We start from the raw sequence: 23623 nt of genomic DNA, 5'->3' as shown, positions 1-23623 counted from the left end.
ATGCCGGACTCAGTTATCTGCAGTTCGTCATACAACAGACCCGATCCGCCTGCCTTTACTTCTGGGTTTCCGGACTTGTCGCCGATTAAACCGGTGTCACCCGTTGAGACCCAGGCCCGGAAGACGGCTGTGGTTAAGAGGAAGGCGACCACTCCCCCGAGTGCCACCCCAGCCAAGCCAAGTCGCCCGACTCAACCGCCGAATCCAGAGAAACAATCAGAGGGACCATGGTCACTTAAGGCCGGCAAACTCCATCCGCGGTTCCAACAGCTGATGAAGATTAACATCGAGGACGTGCGCCAGCTCATTAGTGAGCCGAAGCACAGCGCATATCATCCGCTACCGACCGAGTCCGATGAAGGGGAATTTGCTGTCCATCGAGTCCAGGTTGATGTGGATATCACCGCAGTTTGCGTCACCGTTCGCCGGAAGGGAAGATACAATCAAGCGCTGCTACTTAAGGAGATGGACAACCCGTCACTACATCGTGTCCTCAAAATCCTTGCGGGGAGCGATTACAGTCTCATCACAAAGATGGTAGCAGCCTCTCCCTACCGGCATGATCTTCCACATCTGGACGCCACCGACTTCATCGGCTCGCCGTAGCCCCCAACCTCCTAACAACCTTTGCCTCCGTGAGTACTAACCTCTTTTATTGGGCTAGTTAGACTTTAAACGTTTTGGAAGCAGTTCAAAATTCTTATGTTTATTTTTTTATAAATAGTCTAACGCATTTTATTTTGGCGCCCGTTCAATTGCTCAAAATCACCTTAAAACTTTTCGGCCGAGCAGTCTGAACTATTTTTGGCTAAAAATTTAGAGTCCAGACATGTTTCGGTATGCAGTACTCTTTGTAGACTTAGGTAAAAAACAGGCTTCACCGAGGAATCGAAATTCAGCCAATCAGAACACGGCTCCCACTCGGTGTTACTTCAAGTTTATGAAGTGTCTGCTATTTGGTCCGCGCTCACTAAATGGCTTTTTTCCAAATTCCGCCCACCTCAAACTTACCCCCCCCCCCCCCCCCCCCCCCCTGCTCCGGAGTCAGTCACTGGCGAAGTCAGAGGCTAATCCCGTAGTGGGCGTGCCTGAACCCTTGTGGATAGGGGCACGTAAATATAGTTGCCCGTTGCCCGTTGCCAGTTGTCAATCACGAGCTTCAGAACATGAACATATTACAGTAGAATAATATGGTTATCGTGGTTAGGTCTGGATGGCATTGGCATATCTAGTGGTTATTAATCACTCGCTACCGTCCCGCCGTTAATCCCCAGGTTGGAGTGCCTGGTCGAGTGCTTAAGGTCGCTCTTCCATCCAAGGGATGTACAGGCGGGTGGTTTTGAGTAATTGTTAATTTATATTGCTAAATTTATGCCAGCTAATTTGGTTGAGTATATGCTTTTACTTTTGTCGTTTCATCGTTCTCCCCCGGGTTTGGAATACGTGGTCTGTTCGAGTGCGTAGGGTGGATGTTCCACCAAGGGGGTCACAGATGTCACGATTCAAGCATTGTCATATCTAGCGGTTATTAAATCATTCGCTACCATCCCGCCGTTGATCCCCGGGTTGGAGTGCTTGTTTGGTCGAGTGCTTAAGGTCGCTCTTCCGTCCGAGAGATGTACAGGCGGGTGGTTTTGAGTAATTGTTAATTTATTGCTGAATTTGTGCCAGCTAATTTGGCTAGGTATATGCTTTTACTTTTATCGTTTCACCGTTCTCTCCCCGGGTTAGAATACGTGGTCTGTTCGAGTGTGTAGGGTGGATGTTCCATCCAGGGAGTCACGGGTGTCACGAGTTAAGTAGCGTATTAATTACTTATCTTAATTATAGATCGCCACGTTCCCTCCGTTGGTCCCCCGGATTGGAATGCATGTCGGTCGAGTGCAGAAGGTCGCTCTTCCCTCCGGGAGACGTACAGGCGGGTGGTTGCGATCATTTTCTAATTTTAGTTTTGAACTTTATGACTGTACGGAGCCCGATGAGTGTGCTACGGTTTCCCATCCTGCCTGCGATCAGTCGGGTTGGTGGTCCACGTCGACCGAACGCTGGCAAGGCGGGCAGTACGTGGCACTTATAGTTTTGGTTTGGTGGACTGGACGAATTGATATACTGCTTTGAAGGTTTTATGTTTTAGATATTTATCAGGGTTAAGTAAAAAGTTAGGTGTAATTGGTTTATTGTGGTTGGCTTCGGTTATTGATTCTATCATTAGGTTTTTTCTGGCTGTTGTGTAGCGTGCAATCCAGGAGATAGTGTTTCATGTCTTCCCGGGTGCCACACTCACAGTCAGGGTTTTTATTGGTGAAAGAGCAGCTGTTGAGCTGCGAAGATTTACCTATGCGCAATTTAGTAATTATTTTATCCACATAAGTGTTTAAGTGTTGAGGTCGGATAGAGTTGACTAGTGGTTTGATGTTATAGTGCCATGTATTGGTTGTTAGGTCCCACTTGGCCTGCTATTGATTAAATAATGTTTTCTTGCTTTTGACATTAGTTCTGATATTCCTAAAGGTAGTGCTGTAATTTTACTAGTGATTGAAAGTGCAGTTTTGGCTGCATAGTCAGCTATTTCATTGCCAATTATACCTACGTGAGCTGCGACCCATTCGAATACTACTGTTAAATTAAGCTGGTTTAGTTCATGAAGTTTATTGTGGATGGCTGCGAGGATATCTGACCTGGTAGATTTATTAGTTTGAAGTGATTGGATAGAGCTAAGACTATCTGAAAAAACAACGAGTATTGTTTAGTTTTAATCCAGATTAGGGCTTTATAGATGGCCGTCAGTTCTGCTGTATAGACTGATAGGTTATCCGACAGCCTGGCGTATTTAACTAATTTAGAGTGTTTAGATATTTTTTCTTCAACTACTGCGAAGCCAACCCTACCGTTACCTGGATTTTTTTAGCCATCCGTGTAGATATGGATGTGCTCAGGGTAATTTTCGTTGGCTGCGGCTTCGAACAGGATTTTCTTAAATGGTGGAAATGGAGTTGAATCAATCTATTTAAAATTAGCTCCACTATTACATGTGGATCTAACACCAGCCAGTTGGAGCTCATGTCCACCAATCAAAAACTTACTTGCAGAATCCTGCCAGTGATTTAAAACTAACAACACTGTGTAGCCTAGTCCCCAATGTCCAGGTAACATTTTGTCTGTAAATAATAATTTAAATATTGATCAGTCACACTTCGCCTTTTATAACGTTATTTGGGAGCATACAAATTCTAAAAATATCGGGCGTCTATTTTAGTGGCCGCAGTACAGCGAACCATACCAATACGTACGGGGTGGGTTATCAGTATTCAATTTTACATTAAAAATTATTTATTTATTTATTAAAAAAACCCCAACTAAATCAGTTTTCCATTACAAATTATTTATTTTATAAAATAAAACATGTTTTAAGGCATTCGTAATTCACACAAAACATGTCGTATACCCTCAGGATAATTCGGAATGTTTTCAAATTATTTTTAAATCACTGGCAGGATTCTGCAAGTAAGGTTTTGATTGGTGGACATGAGCTCCAACTGGCTGGTGTTAGATCCACATGTAATAGTGGAGCTAATTTTAATTAGATTGGGAGTTGAATCCGTAGCTGGTTTAATTAGATATGGTGTGTGGCACTCGACTGGCTGATTGATATGGTATAGTGCCACTGGCGTGTTATCTATACCTACTTCTATTTTACTAGCTTTAGTGGCGAAAGAATCATTAAGATTTTGATTGGTTTTGAATACTAGTCCTGGTTTAGCTATGATAGGAGTGAGTTCCTGAACTGGGTGATCTAGTTTAAGAGAGTGGATTTTTAGATGATAATTAAGATGTTGAAGATTGCGACGATATTTCAGTGGCATAATGTTAAACTCAACTTCTAAGCTCTGTCCGCTGGTATTTGATGGAACTTTAGCTATGATTCTAAGAGCTTCGATTTCCCTCAAAAATGAGCCATAGGCCTATTGATAGCACATCAGTAGTATGCAGTGTGACTGTTCATAAACAGATACATACTGGATGTATATATATGCTTTATTTCTCTTGTAGAGTTCGAACAGTACAGATTATCATACATACATAATACATAAAAGACAATGCACAATGATTAATGGATAATACATAGTACTTAATACAAAATACATAATACGTAATATATATAGTGACATGGGAATAAACGCATGGTGAGATAATTACATGAAAAGGGTTGTTGGTTGATCAGAATCACGCAATCACGCCCATATAAATTCACTCCCCACCCTGCCATATTCTCTCTCTCTCTCTCTCTCTCTCTCTCTCTCTCTCTCTCTCTCTCTCTCTCTCTCTCTCTCTCTCTCTCTCTCTCTCACACACTTTTGTGCTATTGATTCAGTTGATGATATAATAAAACACTTTTGCTAAACAGATACATATACTGGATGTGTAATTTCGGAACTCAATTCAAGGGGGAAAAAAATCGATTTCCCTCGAAAATGAGCCATAGGCCTATTGACAGCACATCAGTAGTATGCAGTGTGACTGTTCATAAATTAATTATGAATACATTGTCAGTATATTATCAAAAAATTAGGGTGAATCGAAATATGGGGCGAAACGACTCAGAGGTACGGATCGACCATGCTCAAAACGACTCGGGCAACTATAGAGGGTTACGCGTCATTCTAGATTACCCACGATCCATAGCGGTCGGCCATGTTGGAAGGCATCAACACCTAATAATAGCTAGGCCTACTTGTCGAATCTTATTGTTAGATTTCATTCGTCCTGAACCAACATAATGCCGACTACTTGTGGCATTGTTAGTTGTAATGCCCGCTACGGGAGAGACAAGGATTTTTTTTTTTTTTTTTTTTTTGGGGGGGGGGGGGGGGGGGGGGCCTTCCTAGCATTATCACGCACCAGGGTGAAGAAACTAAAGAAAAAAGTGAAAGACGAAGGAGGCTTTGGCCCAAACTTTTCATTTTGGCTTAAGTTTCAGCTATAAGCTCGAATGTAAATGCACATTGAGTTTATACAGCCGGCGACATTTTCCATTAGCAAATACAGAGCCGTTCCGAGCAATTTTGCTCGGAACGGAATTGTGGTCGAAATAGCGACTGATACCACCTTTTCCCACCCTAATCGTGTAGTGTGATTTTTTTCGGGCATATGCAGACTACGAAATACTTACTTTGAAACGATCTTCACTTTGAATTAAAGGAAAAACGACCGACTGTATGACCTGGGTTTAAAACGCGCGGTGCATTATGGGAGGAAAATGAAACTCGGAACAATCTTTTATGTGGAAAAGGAACGGTGAAGTCATTTCTCGTTCCGAACGGCTCTGTATTTGCTAATGGAAAATGTCGCCGGCTGTATAAACTCAATGTGCATTTACATTCGAGTTTATTTTTATGAACTAGGACATGTCCTATTGATTATCTTATAACAAAAACTTGACAGTTCAAACCCAGTTTTTGATAAAATTGTGTGTGTGTTGTGCCGTTACAAATAGGCTCTATGTACCCATCAGTTGTTCCATTTGACTGAAGAATGGAAATGCCATCACACACCTGTAAATATGTTTTATTAGGACATTTATAATTAGCATCTGAATACCCTGGGAAAATATACATTCAAAACAGATTCACTTGAAAAATAATTATCTCCAAAAAGAACTCTATATATTAACAAAAATAATCCTCCAAACATGTTTGCAGTTTATTACTAGTCACTGTTGAAAATATTGGTAATTTTCAGGCATTGATTAGTGAATAGCCCTAGCTGCACTGGTGAGCCCTGGGAGGGGCGAAACATGTTAATGAACTAGGTAATGGTGTAAGAAATATTGGTCGCCTGTGTTCTACCTAGTACTTGTGCACAACATTTTTTAAAACAAATTGATTACCATATGAGTGGTATGTGCTGCCCAGTTTTGGAACAGTTTAAAAAAAAAAAAAAACCCTGACTATGTCCTCCACCAAAAAGTAAAAATTTCATTAGTCATTTAATAAACACCATTCAAAATACACCACTAGAGCATATTGTTTATTAATCACCGGCTATTGGATGTCAAACATTTGTTAATTTTTACAAATAGTCTTAGAAAGGAAACCCACTACTTGTTTTCAAGTAGCAAGACGCGTACAAAATCAACACTTATCCGTTTATCCTGACAAGTGTAAATCTACTGGGGGGGGGGGGGGGGGGGGGGGGGGGGGGGGGGGGGGGGGGGGAGGGGAATACAATCAAAACCAATGTCCATCTACTTGAATAAAACAAACCCAGAGACAGGGTAGCACATACCACATCCTTTGATATACCAGCCGTGGTGCACTGGCTGGAACACGGAATAGCCCAATGTGCCCACAGATGGGGATCGATCCCACACCAGACAAACAGTTTACCACTGGACTACGTCCCAGACCCTATGTAACAAAGTAATGACACCTATATAGGTGCTGACAAAATAACTAATCACTAAAAAAGTGTTGTTAAATTATAATCATCATAACTGAATTTAACTTGCAATATTGAGGCCTGTAATTTTTTCCCCCATTTTTTGACTGTGTACACGTTTCGCCCTCGCAGGGCTCATCAGTGCAGCTTGGGTTTCATATCAGTTAGTATTGATAAGAAAACTGCAGACGTGTTTTTTGGCGAGTTCTTTGGTGAGTTTGTCATAGTTCACATAGTTTTATAATTAAATTCAATGTTCATAAATCCATCACCAGTGATACTAAATACCTGTAAATGTGTACAGTAGTTTGTATTTGAAAAGTTATTTTCTTTTAGTTTTATTAAAACATTTCACTTTCTTCACTGCCACTCCCTTCCTATAGCCAATTGTCAAGTGACTGGACAGCAGTTGATACTTTTTTCTTGCTCACCAGCTGGGTTTTTTTTAAAGTTCTAGATGTAGTGAAGTTAATGTTTTTAAGTGGTGCATAGTCAACAGAAGTTTGTGATGAAGGCAACATTCAGTAGGCTGGTTCCTGTTTCACAGTGCTGCTTTCCCTTAACCTTACACTGGCTTCAATATAAAATAACGTGGATGCCATATAAGAAAATGATTCGCCAAGTCCTGCTTTACAATTACAATGGGCACAAAGAACTTTTCCAGCTTTATCGAAAATAATCCACGAATAAAGCGATGTGTTATTAAGCCGTTGTGAATGCATCACCCTTGCACATATCACATGGACTGAATCGTGGATGTAAACACCAACATTCCTCCCCCAACCACACACAAAACGGTCATATGCATCCAAACTTTTAGGGACGGTCCATAAATGTCAATGGTTTTCATAATCCTAACAATGTTAGGATTGGGTTTGACCCCCTCCCCCCCTCCCCTAATCCTAACATAAAAACATTGATATAATGTGTACGAAACATTGACCTTCGATGGACCGATGTTTTACCTAAACAGCAATCCGAACATGGCTTTTACCCCGAATGCCAGACAACTCGGACCCGTGGACAACTCGGCCCACGTCGAGACAGCTCGGCCCATAGTTCTGAGACAACTCGGCCCACCTCAAGACAACTCGGCCCGGAGTCCAGAGACGACTCGGCACATGCACAATATTGTATATTGTTGAAAAATATTGTTGAACAAGTGTTGTTTTTTAAATTAAAACATTCTCACAGAAATAAAAGAGTGTGTTTTTTGTTAGTTTTGAATTAGTCTCACCTTAACATAAACGTCCCGAAACGAAGTGTCATGTCGGATTGATAAATTGCTGATCCATTTATCTTTGAAGATAGTTTCCGCTGTTCGAATAATTTGTTTTTGTTCTACAATCAGTGACCTAAACATTGGAGATGATCCCAGAAAAAACATGCAAAAGTTATTTATCGTTGTAACAACACTCGCGGATATAGCCTCCTGACTTCCTGCTTTTAAGAAGTAATTCCAATTGGTGAGCATGATGCCATTTTCAAATAATGTATATAACCGTCCGAATTATTGGACTTATCACTTTCTAATATCCATTCCAATCTAATATCTCGATGACGACGGACGTTAGCCCTTGCTCTCTCGATCTGCCCCCCAACCTGGGGGGACTGATTAATAGTTATGGAATGCCGATAGAATACCGGGTCTCGTACACCGGGTCACGGGCAACCGTGACCTTGGTGTACGGAGACCGGATTCAGAAGAAAGGAAGGTGGAGGAAGAGGAGACGTGTGCCAGCGGCGGCGCAGGGGGGGTCAAAACCGGTGGCTAAACCGCCGGCGGCGACTCCTTCTGTTAGACCGCCGAACACCGCTCACCAGAAGACGACCCAGATGGAAGAGGTTCCGGCCCCGGCTGTCTCGGCTACCGTCCCACTGGAAGACGATGAATTGGACGAGCCTGACGCAGCCATCTGTGTCACCCCGTCCAATCGGCCTCCGACACCTAGCCCTACTCAAGCGCCTCCGGACGTATCGCCGACTCCACCGACGACACCCGTTGAGGCGCAGGCCCGGAAGGAGCCAGTTGTGAAGAGGAGGAAGGCGAACACTCCCCCGAGTTCAACACCACCCAAGCCAACTCGCCCCTCCAAACCGCCGCAGCCGAGGACAGAACCAGAGGGATGGTGGTCACTGCAGGCCGGCCGTCTCCAACAGCGTTACCAGCAGCTGGTGAAGACGAACCTCTCCGATGTACGCCATTTGATTAGCCGCCCTAAGGAGCAGGCTTATCAACCACTACCCGACGGACTTAACGAGGGGGAATTCGCGGTGCACCGGCTCAAGATGCGGGAGGGACAGAACGCAGTTTGCGTAACCATCCGCCGGAATGGGAAATTCAATCAAGGTCTGCTACTACAGGAGATGGACAACCCGACATTACATCGTGTCCTGAAAACCGTCGCAGGTCCACACTACCGTCCAATCACCAGGTCGCTAGCAGACTCCGATTACCGGCAGTTCCTCCCGCACCTTGACATCCAAGACTACATCGGAACCCCCTAGATAACAACCTTTACCTCCGTGAGTACCAACCTCTTTTTTGGGCTAGTTAGACTTTAAACGTTTTGGAAGCAGATCAAAATTCTTATGTTTATTTTTTTATAAGTAGTCTAACGCATTTTATTTTGGCGCCCGTTCAATTGCTCAAAATCACCTTAAAAACCTTTTGGCTGAGCAGTCTTAACTATTTTTGGTTAAATTTTAGAGTCCGAACATGTTTTGGATGCAGTTACTCTTTGTAGACTTAGGTAAAATACAGGCTTCACCGAGGAATCGAAATTCAGCCAATCAGAGCACGGCTCCCACTCGGTGTACTTCAAGTTTACGAAGTGTCTGCTATTTGGTCCGCGCTCGCGTCGACCTTACTAAATGGCTTTATTCCAAATTCCGCCCACCTCAAACTTACCCCCCCCCCCCCCCCCTCCTGCTCCGGAGTTAGTCACTGGCGAAGTCAGAGGCTAAATCCGTGGTGGGCGTGCCTGAACCTCTGTGGATAGGGGCACGTAAAAAGAGTTTCCCGTTTCCCGCTTTCTAATATCACTTTCCAACAAAATGCCGACATATCCGTGTTCCTTTTGTTCCAATGAAGTTCGACCCAGACAACATGCATTACGCTGCGACGTTTGTTCACGATGGCAACACCGCACCTGTAATACTGTCGTAATTTTACTGCTTTGGCATATGAATACTGTATTGATTGAGAAATACTAGGATAAACTGTTCAATTCTGCTACTTGAAAATCTGATTTCGACATATAGCCGCTTTCCGCAAGTATCAATGAACCCGTATCAATAACTCGGGGCCGAGTTGTCTCGGACAGCTCGGCCCCGAGGCCGAGTTGTCTGGGCCGAGTTGTCCATGGGTCCGAGTTGTCTGGTCCCCTTTTACCCCCTCCCCCCCCTTCCGAACATTGTTCGGATTGTGAAGCACATCGATATTTATGGACCGTCCCTTATAATTCTGGAAGTCCTTCAGCGTATAAAAAGAGCTTGGCTAAAAATCAGGTAATTTATCAGATCTGCATACGTAAATGATGGATAGAAATGGGGGTCCTGAAGCCATTTCCACCGGCGATTTTGTAGTGTACGAATCCTGCTTCCCAATATATGCAGTTTTTTCCATATCTTCTTTTTGCCGTCTTATCCAATGTATCAAAATAATCCTGCATGTTATCAAAATAATGCAGTGTCTACTAACAGTAAAACAAAAAATATTAACCATTGGCACCACGGCCGGCCGCACAGAGGTATGGGTAATATTGCTATTTTTAGCACATATCGCGGTACCCTCCTATAGGTTGCAGAGAAGTAAATTGACCAATGAGCGTCGTGTTGCCAATGAGCGTCGTGTTGCCCACGAAGATAGTGCTTTTAAAATACACCCCCTATTTGAATAAAGTGCTTTTAAAATACACCCCCTATTTGAATAAAGTGCTTTTAAAATACACCCCCTATTTGAATAAAGTGCTTTTAAAATACACCCCCTATTTGAATAAAGTGCTTTTAAAATACACCCCCTATTTGAATAAAGTGCTTTTAAAATACACCCCCTATTTGAATAAAATAATTTATGAGTTTGAAAATAGGTAAGAAATTGGATCTTTGACAGGAATTGCACCTACATTTATGGTGCACAGTTGTGTTGAATGAGATCTCACTTTCCATGAGTGATTTGTACATACCGAGTATGAATACATGGTCGGGGTGGAGAGACTTCCTAGCAGCCGTGAAATGGCAAAATGGGGGGTGCCTCCAAAAATAAGAGATTATTTCCAGATTTAGGTTGACATCACCCAGTTCAGACATACTTGCTGCACAAAACAAGGACTGGCCATCATCACTACATGTGTGATTCACCTGGGAAAATTATCTTTTTCTATTTTTTTAAATTTATGTTAATATAGTGGACAGTGTGTTATGATTTACTTCTCTGCTACCTATAGTGATACGAAACGACCTGTTACCCAGTTACTGTTGAAAGAAGGAAGTGACGTAAACTGCATAGCTCTCCGGATAAACAATTTAGGTCTCACTACACAGATGTCATCTGCCATTGAAACCCATGTTAAACTGCCCAACTTCAAGCGAAGATTGCCCATAGAACGGGTTCTCGTTGGCACTAACAACATACACCATTGCGAACATACATTATATAAGCATTTATTTTCACTCCAAAATTGAGAACATTTCCGTCTCAGTTTTTTGCTATATGACCGCATCTGGCTGTAGTACCGGTCCGAACAGGTGGTTCATTAACCGATTCATTCCGGCTGTCACTTGCGCTATATACCCATGTCCCAAAAGGTCGATGCACAATATTACAAAATAACATGGGCAAAATACAGCCAGAAGGCTTACCATTAAACATACATATTGTTTTAATTCTTCACCATTTCCTAGAAGTGAATATGTGAACCATAACATGTGCCACAATTAGGAACTATAGTGGTCCGTGATGAATCGTGATTCGTGATGAATGAACTCGTGATTCGTGATGAATGAACTCTCACCCGGAAGTGATCTGTGTAGTGAGACCTTAGTACAGGCGGAATATGTTTCAAATCGAAACTAGAACCGAAATGTGTCTTGTTTTACTATAAATTGAGGTTTGTAAAGTTTGTTAGATGTTACAGAAAATATATAGTCTATTTTGTTGAATTGTCACCCTATTATAATTATAGTATTAATCTATTTAAAATAAATCAGGGTAGGATTATCGGCAACTTGAGTCGACGCGTGCACCTGCCACTGTCGGGGCCACACTCATGACTCAAGTCTCAACGTGACACAGCTGGTAGACTGCAAATATCCATTTGCACTCCCTGCAGGAGCGGATTCAGGATATTTTTTGGGGGTGGGGTGGGGGACTAAGAAAGAAAGGACACATGGACCAACCCGTGAAAAGGGCAACCCAATGTAACATTGAATGTTTTAAAATTTTATTTTACAAAAAAAAGTGTGGGGGTGGGGGCGGATGCCCTAGATTCGTCCCTGTCCTTGGAAAGGCAGGGGTGGGGGGTGGGGGTCCCTTAGATTCGCCTCTGTCCAACCCATTCTCAATTTGAGCTATTAACCTAATTGTAACAGTTAGTTTCAGGGCCGACACAATGGAAAAAAAAGTGGTACGGCTCTAGATTGTCAGACACGGGATGCAGTCGATTCGTCCACTGGACAATTCGTCCACGGACGATTCGTCCACTGAAAATTCGTCCACTGAGGAACTCGAGACGATTCGTCCACTACACAAAATCAGTTCCGGACGATTCGTCCACTGGGTTTTTATTTCCCCAGTACATTTCGTCCACGGCCTAAATAATGTGTACTACATGTACGTGGGGGCTAAATAAATTATTAGATATATTTTACCCCATATTTTTTTTGCTGTGTCATAAATTTACAAAGGTGAAAATAAATGATATTGCATTAGATTACGCTTGGTAGATGTTTTTGTAACAATGCTCTGCAGACATAATTCTTTGGTGTTTTTATTTATTCGGTTATTGTTTGTTTCTATAATGTACGCCTTTCACGCTACATGTCGTAGGATGTTTTTAGTACAATATGTGCTGTATTGGCCATTCTCAAAGAGAATGTTACACCCCTGCACCACGGTGAGGTTACAGCACGCTCAGGGGTGTATGGACGGATGCAACGGCTGAAGCATAGGACCCGGCAGGGAGAATTCTTTGCCATTTGGAGACGCTACACCAATGACGAAATTACTGCCAAAGAATTGATTCGTGCTGTTACGAGATTATCCATTCATTAGTCGGCTGACTGTTGGACGTTTCTCTTCCAGTGATATTTGAATGGATAATCTCCTACAGTGATTTGTGCAGTTAACAACGACGAAATACCATTCATCGATTCTACACTGATTTAATTGACCAAAAACATTCGCTTGTGCATTTCTACTACTGTCAAATATGTTAACTTTTGAATGACATTTGTTGTTTTGTTGAATTGTTTTTTAATGTACATTTAATTAAATTGGAATAGAAGACAACAAGTTTTAATTTTATTTCGAGGTTATTAGGCATATGGGGATAACGTGACGAGGGAGGGTACAGTGGATAGAATTTACGCCATTGAAGGAGAACATGACGGGCGGGGGGTAATAAAGTCTTCCGATGCGGAGGCTTGCATTACCTATTTACCATATCGTGTACGAGCGAGTGGACGAATCGTCCGTGGATGAATCATCCGCATGATAATGAATACAAACAGTTAATAAAAACTGGGTAGTAATGTTGAATTCTAACTCTATTTTACTTTTTTGGTTATAGTATACCACAAAATAATGTTAAGAAACGATTACAATGTCAAAGGAATAACTATTAATATGTTTGGAAAAAATGCAGTCGAGTGGACGAATTGTCCGAGGTGAGTGGACGAATTGTCTGTGGACGAATTGTCCAGTGGACGAACCGTCTGGAAAGCTCAGACACTTCATCAAATTCAACTGTGAAGAACATTTTCACAGATACAAGGAATATATTCCACCAAAAAAAAAAAGTGGTACGACTATGGCATACCTCTTTGAAAAGTGGTACGGCTATGGCCGTACCGTCTGTGCCTCCCCTGAGTTTACAGCAACATCCTGTTTCTGCCTTGGGTTTTCATTATATTATTCAAATTGTTGGAGGAAAGGGAGTTGGTAAGCTCTTGACACCACTCTCAAGAGATCTTCTTTTTTTCTTCTTTTTTATTTGAATTTTTTTTTTTTAATTTTTGGTCATTTTCACAGAGTATATATATTTTTTTTATACATACATACACAGATCAAAAATAATTAATATAAAATAAAAGTATTAAAACAAACCTCTTGCCAACACGTCATTGAACCTCACTCGGTAGCCTACTAAACACTAAAAATTTCTTATACATGTATATATGATAATAAATACTTAGATACTGTCAGTGGTGGATGACGTCAGAGATATTTATTCAAACAACTTATGGTATACACTCCATCTTTTAATAAATTCATTATATTTGATTTTATTGAAATACTTTTTTTTTCTAATATATATTAAGAATGTATATGAATTTTTAATATTTTAATATCTAGTGATTTCTTCAGAAATGTTGAACTACATGTATATATAAATTGCTTTGTCAAAAGAGCAATAATGTCAATTATGATATTGTTCTTTGAGAGGCCAAGAAGAAAACTGGTACGAGAAAAGATACAAATGTAAATACCGGTATAATGTCTGCAGCTTCGTTTATCCATTGCTCGAGTTGTTTAATTAAATTTTGGACGTGTACACAATAAAAAAATAAATACGTATATGTGTCTCAAGAGATCATGAGGATAAGACTAGAGCACACTCCAGGGGTGCAGAATGTACTCGCCTGCTGGCCAAATGTGAATGAAAATTCTCGTGGACGAGTTAAAAAATTCAAGTACCAGTCTGACGGATGATTTGTCTTTTTCTGACCGACAGTATTTTTTTTTTTAATTTGTAAATCTATATAAAAGAACTGTGAAAAACTTTGTCTTTATTAGAATAATAATATTTCAAAATATATATTGATTTGTGAATCAAAGTTTGGGGCATAATTTTGTTTGCCACCTTGATGCTGATCACTTACCAAGTGTCCTTAATAATGTTTTTGTCATAATATATATATTTGGAATGAAGACTGTGTTTATTATAATATTGTAAAACATTAATATATTGTTCTATAGGTTGGCGAACTAGTTGAAATTATGGTAGGATAGTAACTTTTAGTTAATTCGGGTCTGTCGGGCTAGTGAAATATTTTTCATTTCTGCACCCTTGCACTCTATGTAACAGATTGTAAATTTTTGACAACCAAGCAGTGTGTCTGAAACAAAATACATACATTAGTAAATCTGATACCATGGACCTTTAGTTTGATAATTGTGCCCAAAAATATTCCTGAGGAGTCACTATATATATATACATTCCATTTAAAGGGAGAAACTCAAACATGAGCCTTATGGGTTGGAAAGATGCATACCCGGACCACCAACACATACTGACACTTTAAGAAATAAAAAATGTGTAATTTTAGAGTTCATATTGATAAAAAAACCCGTGATAATTCCTGCTAACTGGGGGCAGCCATTTCGTTTTGTTTTCGTGGCGTTCGGGGCGAAGTGACGTCGGCTCCGACCAACTCCTGTACGCACAGTGTTACAGAACATCTATATGCATGTTTCACTTGATATGTGGTTTGTTTGCGAAAGAGCATTATGTAATCAGAGCTGTTAACCTGTGCCAATTCATAGGTGTGAGAAAATTAGAAATCGGGGTCCAAGGACTGCAGGCTCTTGGACGGATCCAGGGCTAAGTTTTGTTGTTGTTTGTTTGTTTGTCCAAAATGGAAATCTCTATGAAAAAAATCCCAAAAAAAATCGAGCGAGTGCAAGTTTTACTAATTAATACGGTTAATGTTAAACCATACAAGTCAGTCATCGGTAGCACCCACAAGTGATTGTTGGTATTGAACCGAGGATAGGTTCAATATGTTGTATTATTATTAATAGGTAACAAATTTAGAGACCTGCATAATCAGCATATAATTCCATTCAGCTCTAAAATATAAACTATGATTATAAAATATTTTTATTTTTAGAACAAAATGTGAGATCATAGTAATGTTGCACATGATGTTTGTTACAAATGCGTGAGAGTTGACAGGCATGTGTAATGTTGTGTAATTGTGACAAAAATACAGTTTATGCTGCAGGGTTTAGAATAGAAAGTAAAATATGCCCTGTTGTTATAATATTTTACAATAGCAGGCCAAAAGAATTATGTCCTGCTAAGAAAAATGTGGCCTGCTAGACATAAAACATCATGGGGTTAGAGGAGGTTTGGGACAGTGTGTGGGGAAATCAGGACTTCTGTGATGTATTTTAGAGCATCATGGAATTAAAATTAAGGATGGAACGATTTAGGGTTTTTTATTTACGATTTGATTTTTGATATTTGGTCCACCGTTCAATTTATGCATGATATTTGCCACAAGTATTTGAAGTAGAACAAGTACGCCAGATACCATACATACATTTTAATAAACTATTTTAAGAGCAAAATACTTTATTTTTAATGATCATTTGCCAAATAATTGTAAATTATATCTTTACTAGAAAAAATAAAAATTGCATTTTTACTATGTCATAAATTTTGTGGGTTCAGTGCAGGACACCATCCTCCATACATACAAACATGTCAGGTGTTAGGGAATCGAGATTGTGATTGGCCGAAATACTTTACCAGCAATGTACTGAAACATTTATACATGCACCATTTTAAAAAAGATAATGATAATATTTTTTTTTATAAATTGGAATAAACCGTGGTACGCAAATTGGAAAACGGTGCATCAAACAATGGGCCTAAAACCACAATTTTTGTGAACTGCAATTAATCGTTTCATGATCCCCAATTAAAATGTAACAGAATCATAAGCTTAATAACAGACGAAATAATCGGACATACAAAGGTTATCTGTCTCTTTAAAACAGTTATCTGTCTCTTTAAAACAGTTATCTGTCTCTCTTTAAAACAGTTATCTGTCTCTCTTTAAAACAGTTATCTGTCTCTTTAAAACAGTTATCTGTCTCTCTTTAAAACAGTTATCTGTCTCTCTTTAAAACAGTTATCTGTCTCTCTTTAAAACAGTTATGTCTCTTTAAAACAGTTATCTGTCTCTCTTTAAAACAGTTATCTGTCTCTTTAAAACAGTTATCTGTCTCTCTTTAAAACAGTTATCTGTAATTGTTTGGTAGTAAGGGCGGGATGTAGCCCAGTAGTAAAGTGTTTGCTTGATGCGCAGTCAGTCTAGGATCAATCCCTGTCAGTGGACCCATTGGGCTATTTCTCATTCCTGCCAGTGCTCCACAACTGGTGAAATAAAGGGCGTGGTATGTACTATTCTGTCTATGGGATGATGCATATAAAAGATCCCTTGCTGCAAATCGAAAAGAGTAGCTCATGAAGTGGCAACAGTAGGTTTCCTCTCTCAATATCTTTGTGGTTCTTAACCATATGCCTGACGCCATGAGACTGTATGTCAAAATTACCAAATGTTTGACAACCAATAGCCGATAATAAACCAGTGTGCTCTAGTGGTGTTGTTATACTAAACAAACTGTTAATATATGTCACCAAATGTTAGATATATTTATAAGTATTGACATTTTTGTGCAAATTATTATTCATTAATTCAATTTGTATTTTATCAGTTCTTTGTAATATCTAAAACTAATTTAACAATTTCAGGCAGACACGACAAGGATATTTGTCTGAAGGCTACTGATCATTATGAACCTGATGTATATGTGTACGCTGAAGCACAAGTTAAAAATTGTTCTTCCAACTTGAAAGTAGTTATTTCCTGTAGTCCAGAAATTGCGGATGTGGACATGAGGCTCTCAGTGTGTAAATGATGCAATGTGGAAACTCTTAGTTAAAACATCTTTGTGGTAAGTAGTATCATATCTTTTCATTACATTATATAGAGAGTAATACATGAGTGGCCGTTAGATACCATTTATCTCACAACGACTTGTTTTAAAATGTATCTAACGAGCAAAAGCGAGTTTGATACGTTTTTAAACAACGAGTTAGGTACAGTACATACATAGCTTGTACGAGTTCATTTTCACTTGTCATGATAAATGGACAGTAAGTGCTTATTTCGAATGCTGCATGTATACTAGTATATAGTAAATGATATCTTTAGATGATGATGATAACTAGTTTAACGTGCCCATATACCACTAGGGTTTCGAACACGCCCATCCCGAGTCCGACCTCCGATAGATAAGATCGGTGGCCTGACTCGGGATGGAGGGGGGGGGGGGGGGGGGGGGGTGAAAATGGGCAGAATTTTGAAAATAGCAATTAGTAAAAAAGTTAATAGAATAAATAAAATAAATAAAAAGGTTACAAGCCAAAAATAAAAAAAATTGACTGCTCGGCCGAATATTTACATAATTTGGAGCTATCTTTAGATACAGTTTCAATTCACTGATGCATGTTATTGGTGTTAAAATGATGATTCAGGATATGGCAAGACCTAAGTTCTTAGCTAAAGGTACCATCTCATACGGATCAAATCAAGATCTACATGTATTACAATGGAATACTGGTAGGGTATGGTATAGGGATTAACGTGCACATTCAGAGCAAACTGTTTTAGCGCATACCTATCAAGGGCACAGGTGTCGGCTCCTCCGTCCAGGACAGGAGAGGTTGGGGTAGGTGGGAGAAGGGACCGCCTGCACTGGCAAATGCAAAAGAGCACCAGCAGCCCGACCGGGGTCGGTAGCAGAGGGAGGGTTGGTTTAGGTGTTATGGAATTTGGAATATCCCGTAGGATTAATGCCAAAGGGAAAAAGGTGCACAATTTGATTGAAGGAAATTAGGCACATTTTTGATCGGTCCACCAAATGGAAAAGGGGGAGCTATATATGTTTTTGAACTTAGTTTGCCGAGAGTAGCTCGTTACTAGGACTTAGTTGGTGTTGAGATGTCTCCCTAGGTTGCCCACAGGGGCCCTTATAAGGGCCTGATCTATTCAGTTCGTGGCATGACAACCCAGGGGAGACACCGGTAGGGTATTTGAAAGCTTCATTTGTATAAAACATACATGTGCCATCTAGGCTCACCATAAGGTTAAGGAGGTGACCAGTGATAGTAATTTTTACAAAATGAAGCATGATAATCATTCAATACAGATGCAGATTCATGGGTTGTGTTCTAGAGATGCATATATCCCAAACCAAATTTTGACATGCCATGAAACATTTTGTTCAGTATCGATCATGCTGCGATTTGCTATGTACACACATTTCAGAGATCGCTACACAATTTTAAAACATTAAACAGCAGTTGCTAATAAATATTTAATTGACTAGAAATAATATTGCTAAAATAAATTTTGAAAACAAAATATGTTCCCTGCATGCCCCTCAAATTGAGTGTTAGACAGATAAATATTTAATGAATTTAATAGCTTGGTCGGATGAATGTTTTTGGGTAGAATAGCTTATACATTTAATGCATGTTAATGTATATATACAAACAGGGTTGAAAATTAGCAATCGCCCGGTTGACCATGGTGACCTTTATTGGCTAAAGGCGGCTAAGAATTTTACAAACATAGTCCGCTAGGCAAACATAGATTTTAGGGTGTGGCGAGTATGGTACCATTTGAAAAAGAAAGAAACTGAAACTGAATCGAAGTTGACAAAACATTGGTGCAAACTACAGATCTGACAGTGGAAGACATAGAACAGGCTCTGTATTTGTACAGTGCCAGACTCAGCTTTTGTGGCTTTGGGTCAGGTCTTTCTGAAAATAGAGCTCAAAACATATTGAAGACACAGCATGTATTTTTAAAATCTGGAAGTCATCTGGTTACTGGAATGGACTGGATACGCCAAACGGTAATTATCTAGTAGTAGAGCTACTATTTGACAATTGTTGTTCAATGTTATGGTAAAAAGGAATCATATTTAATTTAACTTACATTATTCTGGAACAAAATCAAAATCTATTTTGTAGTTTTAACTCACACAAAAGTGAGCACATGTACGCATTTAAAAATAAAAATGAAATTTTCCATTACAAATACTACAGGGCTTATTCCAAAGGTCATTTAATTGATGGTCGTTGTCGGCATTGTTTTAAATTTAAGTGATTTGCATGAAATAAGAACAGATCAGATCTAAAGTAATACCAAGATTTACATGTTGACATAACTGTCCATATATTACTGTAATAACTAATAAGTACTTTGTTTTGTGCTTTGTAATATGATAACTAAGTACATCATATATTTTGGTAAAATATTGTTATTATTTTTTTTTTTTTCAGATTTATTTTTCTTTCGATATTTATTTTATTAGTAGCCTACTACTGTAGCATTTACAATATCTCCAAATTAAACGTACACATGTGCATGCTTCATCTGTAGGACAGCTACTCCCAAGGAAATCCTTTATTGGAGATTTTACCCCTTTAATTGCCACAGTTTATTTCATCCCTCTTGCATTGCCACAAAGAGGACTACCACACACATACAAGTTTTATATGCTTCAGCACACACAGTTCTACCTTTATTCTCTTTGTACTGCTTTTTTTTTTTTACTTCAGAGACTGCAAGTCAAGCTGCATATCTTGGCTGTTCTAGCATTTTGTCTTCACCCCTGTATTAAAAACGAGATTTAATTGGTATAATTTAATGGTAATTTGTAAAGAAACATTTTTATTTATACTGGATTTCTTTTTCAAAACATGTTATTTGAGTTTTTATATGAATTTAATTTTTAACTGTATTTGTAACGGGAATCCCTAGATCTCTCTGTTTATCTTAAACCCGTTTATTAGTTTCTCAGATTCGATTTATCTGATCTGGCTTTCAAAGTAGCTGTCTATGATAAAGAGTTTCACAAAGGTCTAGCGCAGAAGACGGAATGAAAACACAAAATTAACTACATCAACTTTTATTTACACTTAACATAAAATAACACAAAACATTGATTTGGAATAAGATTGCTTCAAACCTTTCATCCTACCCCAAATCTAACAATTGACACCTCGAAACTTCATACAACCTAATAAACAAGACATGTTCATAGCTCAGGCAAACATAGTACCTTTCTGCTGCAAACAAAATCACTAATACAAAACCACACAACCATTAAGCCACTGTTACCAAACCTAACACAGAACAAAAGACATGATCTACTCAAACAGACGTTAGGCATGCATGGTACCTTTGGCTGTCTCCCAAGTAAGACCTAGATATGTAGTACTTCCCCCTTAAAGGTAGGTTCAACTCAAACAAGAGCCTTATGTGTTGGAAAGATGCATACCCGGAACACCAACACATACTGACACTTTAGCAAATGAAAAACGCATAATTTTAGAGTTAATAAAAAACCATGATTATTCCTGCTAACTGGGGGCAGCCATTTTGTTTCGTTTTTGTGACGTCCGGTGGGATAGCTTGGGGCGAAGTGATGTCAGCTCCTGACCATCTCCTGTATGTACAGTGTAAACAAAAGCAGTAATTTTCGACACGGCACTTCTCTTTGATCAACCTGACTTGTAAAACAGCATAAATGACGTAATAATATAATAAACTATTTAACTAAATATATTTCAAGTTGCATTAACGGAACAAAATGGGGTTATAGTATTTTTCTCTGTTAAATAATCCAAAGGAAAAATGTACACTATTAGGCCTATTGATATGCTACGTTGGAGCAAAAATGACAACCCACGATACCCAAGTGATAATTTTCTTTTCTTTGGGACTACGTAATTGGTCAGTTCTGTGGTTTTAGATGGAATAGTCTACTTAATCAATAGTTTTACAGAACTATTTACAGTAATAAACCATGTCCATTACAATTTTAGGGGCGACAGGTAATATTCCACAATACTGGTATGTATTTTTGTGTCTAGACAGCGTCAGTTAATTGGCTCGTCTGGTTACCAATCAAATGCACACCTGCCAATTAGGAATCACAGGTAGAAGCGACTAACAGCATAGACCAATTAACTAAGAAAACACTCTGTGTATCATTTCAGTACGTATGTTAATGCATGGGCAAAACATTGTTAATTGTTTCGACTTTCGATTTTGTATTGAAAAATAATATATTGATATACTTACTGCTGGCTTACTGGGATGTGTATTATTACAGAACATTGCAATGCACGACTATTTATCATCCCCCAAAAAACCAGGAAGATTGTGTTTCTCTAGTTCTAAGGCTCATTCCTGACATTACGCGTTAAGTATTACGTAACCACCAGCTCGCCAGAAGGCATACTCACTGAGAAGGTACATGATGGCTGCACCCGTTATATATAATAGCCGTCACATTTAACCGTTTTATTAATTAACTATACGATTATACGTATTGATATTAAGCAATAATGTGCATTATATATCGTTGAATATGCATACCAGGCCAAATGCCTTAATTGTCCTCTCCTTTAATATAGTCTACTCAGGACTTCTCAAAATAACAATCTTAAATAATTTAACTTTAATATAATAATAATAATTCAGCCAATGCTTAATTAATACCCAACTTAATCTACACTAATTACAAAATATATTTACCAAATTACAATACACAAAATATTACCAAATAAACAAATCTATAACCCATATAATAAAACATTAATTATTAAAAATTAAATCCATATCACCTATTTTCAACACAACTTAATTTCGTTTCCCTTACATACTGTAGATCTTGAAGTTAACGCATCCCTAAATTAATGTGAGTGACGGTGGGCAGACTAAAATGTGACATGAAATTAATGTGTGTGGCCTCCCTTTGAAATATTACTTTCCTAGCAACACACGTCCGTGTACTTTTTGGTTCAATCCAAGTTACAGTTGTCTTCAATGAGATCAACTTATTAACATATCTGTGTACACATCAGTTAACATGTTTAGTCCTTAGTGTTTTTGGTGAGATCAACTCCAAGCATATTTTGCAGCGTTCAATTACGTAATGGGTATGGTTACATAAATCTGGTTAAACATCAGCATATATACTCTTCAAAAGAAGAAACGCAAAACCACATTGTCGTAACATTTGGAGAATTGATTTAATTATTGAATGGTGAGTCCGATAATTACCAATGTTGCAGGATTGTTCACAATTCACTCTAGTCCATTGTGAGTAAGTGATAGGACACACCACCAAGGTCAAGGTCATCTGGAGTCAATACCGGGTGTGGCCTCCGCGTGTGTTGACAACTGCCTGGCACCGCCTGCCCATTGAAGCAACCAGAGTACGGATGACGTCCCGGGGGATGGTGGCCCACTCGGCCTGCAAGGCTGCTGCCAGCTCAGGCAGGGTCTGGGGCTGTGGTTGTCGCTGTCGGAGGCGTCGGTCCAACTCGTCCCATAGATGCTCAATTGGGTTCAAATCTGGTGATATCGATGGCCAAGGAAGGACATTAATGTTGTTGTTCTGTAGGAAAGCCGTTGTGAGACGTGCTGTGTGAGGCCTGGCGTTGTCATGTTGGAACACTGCGTTGGCGTTGGCCATAACTGGAACGATGTGTGGCCGGAGGATCTGGTCAATGTAGCCCTGTGCATTCAGGTTGCCCTGCACGTGGACCAGGTCAGTTCTGCCAGTGTGTGAGATGGCTGCCCACACCATGACACTACCCCCCGCCGAATCTGTCCACTTCCTGCATGCAGTTTGCCGCATAACGTTCACCACGACGCCTATACACGCGACATCTTCCATCATGACGTCGGAGCAGAAATCGGGACTCGTCACTGAACCACACCTGTCTCCATCGCAGTTGAGGCCATTGTCGATGAATCTGGCACCACTGCAGTCGGAGTCGACAGTGTTGTGGTGTTAAGATGACACCTCGAACTGGACGTCTGGCACGAATTCCTACCTCACGTAGGCGGTTCCGTACGGTCTGGTCGGATATCCTGCGCAAACCTGGTATTGCTGCGGCTGTGGAGGTGGCAGTAGTCAATCGTTCCTGAAGGTGGCGTACCCGGATGTAGCGGTCCTGCCCGGGGGTAGTGACCCGTGGTCGACCGGATCTAGGGAGGTCACGTGTTGATCCATGTTGCTGGTAACAGTCCAACAGTCTGGAGATGGTGCTTGGGGACACATGGAATGCCCTGGCAACGGCCG

At 39.9% G+C, this 23623-nt stretch overlaps 2 protein-coding genes across 2 annotated transcripts in view; both read left to right on the top strand.

The window, feature by feature from the left end:
- The first annotated feature begins 8274 nt into the window (after window positions 1–8274).
- LOC121374505 (swi5-dependent recombination DNA repair protein 1 homolog) lies at window positions 8275–8946 on the top strand. Its single transcript, XM_041501607.1, has one exon. It carries the CDS (start codon window positions 8275–8277, stop codon window positions 8944–8946), a length of 672 nt encoding a protein of 223 aa, XP_041357541.1.
- A 2541-nt stretch (window positions 8947–11487) lies between these two features.
- The window catches only part of LOC121376557, a 51651-nt gene continuing 39515 nt past the window's right edge, over window positions 11488–23623 (top strand). The window contains exons 1-2 of the mRNA XM_041504468.1: window positions 11488–11549; window positions 17205–17407. The gene's annotated coding sequence lies outside the window, so the exon portion shown is untranslated. The remainder of the gene's footprint in view (window positions 11550–17204; window positions 17408–23623) is intronic.

Source organism: Gigantopelta aegis, chromosome 6, assembly GCF_016097555.1.
Source record: "Gigantopelta aegis isolate Gae_Host chromosome 6, Gae_host_genome, whole genome shotgun sequence".
Lineage (NCBI taxonomy): Eukaryota > Metazoa > Mollusca > Gastropoda > Neomphalida > Peltospiridae > Gigantopelta > Gigantopelta aegis.
This window is presented reverse-complemented; position numbering and strand designations above follow the sequence as displayed.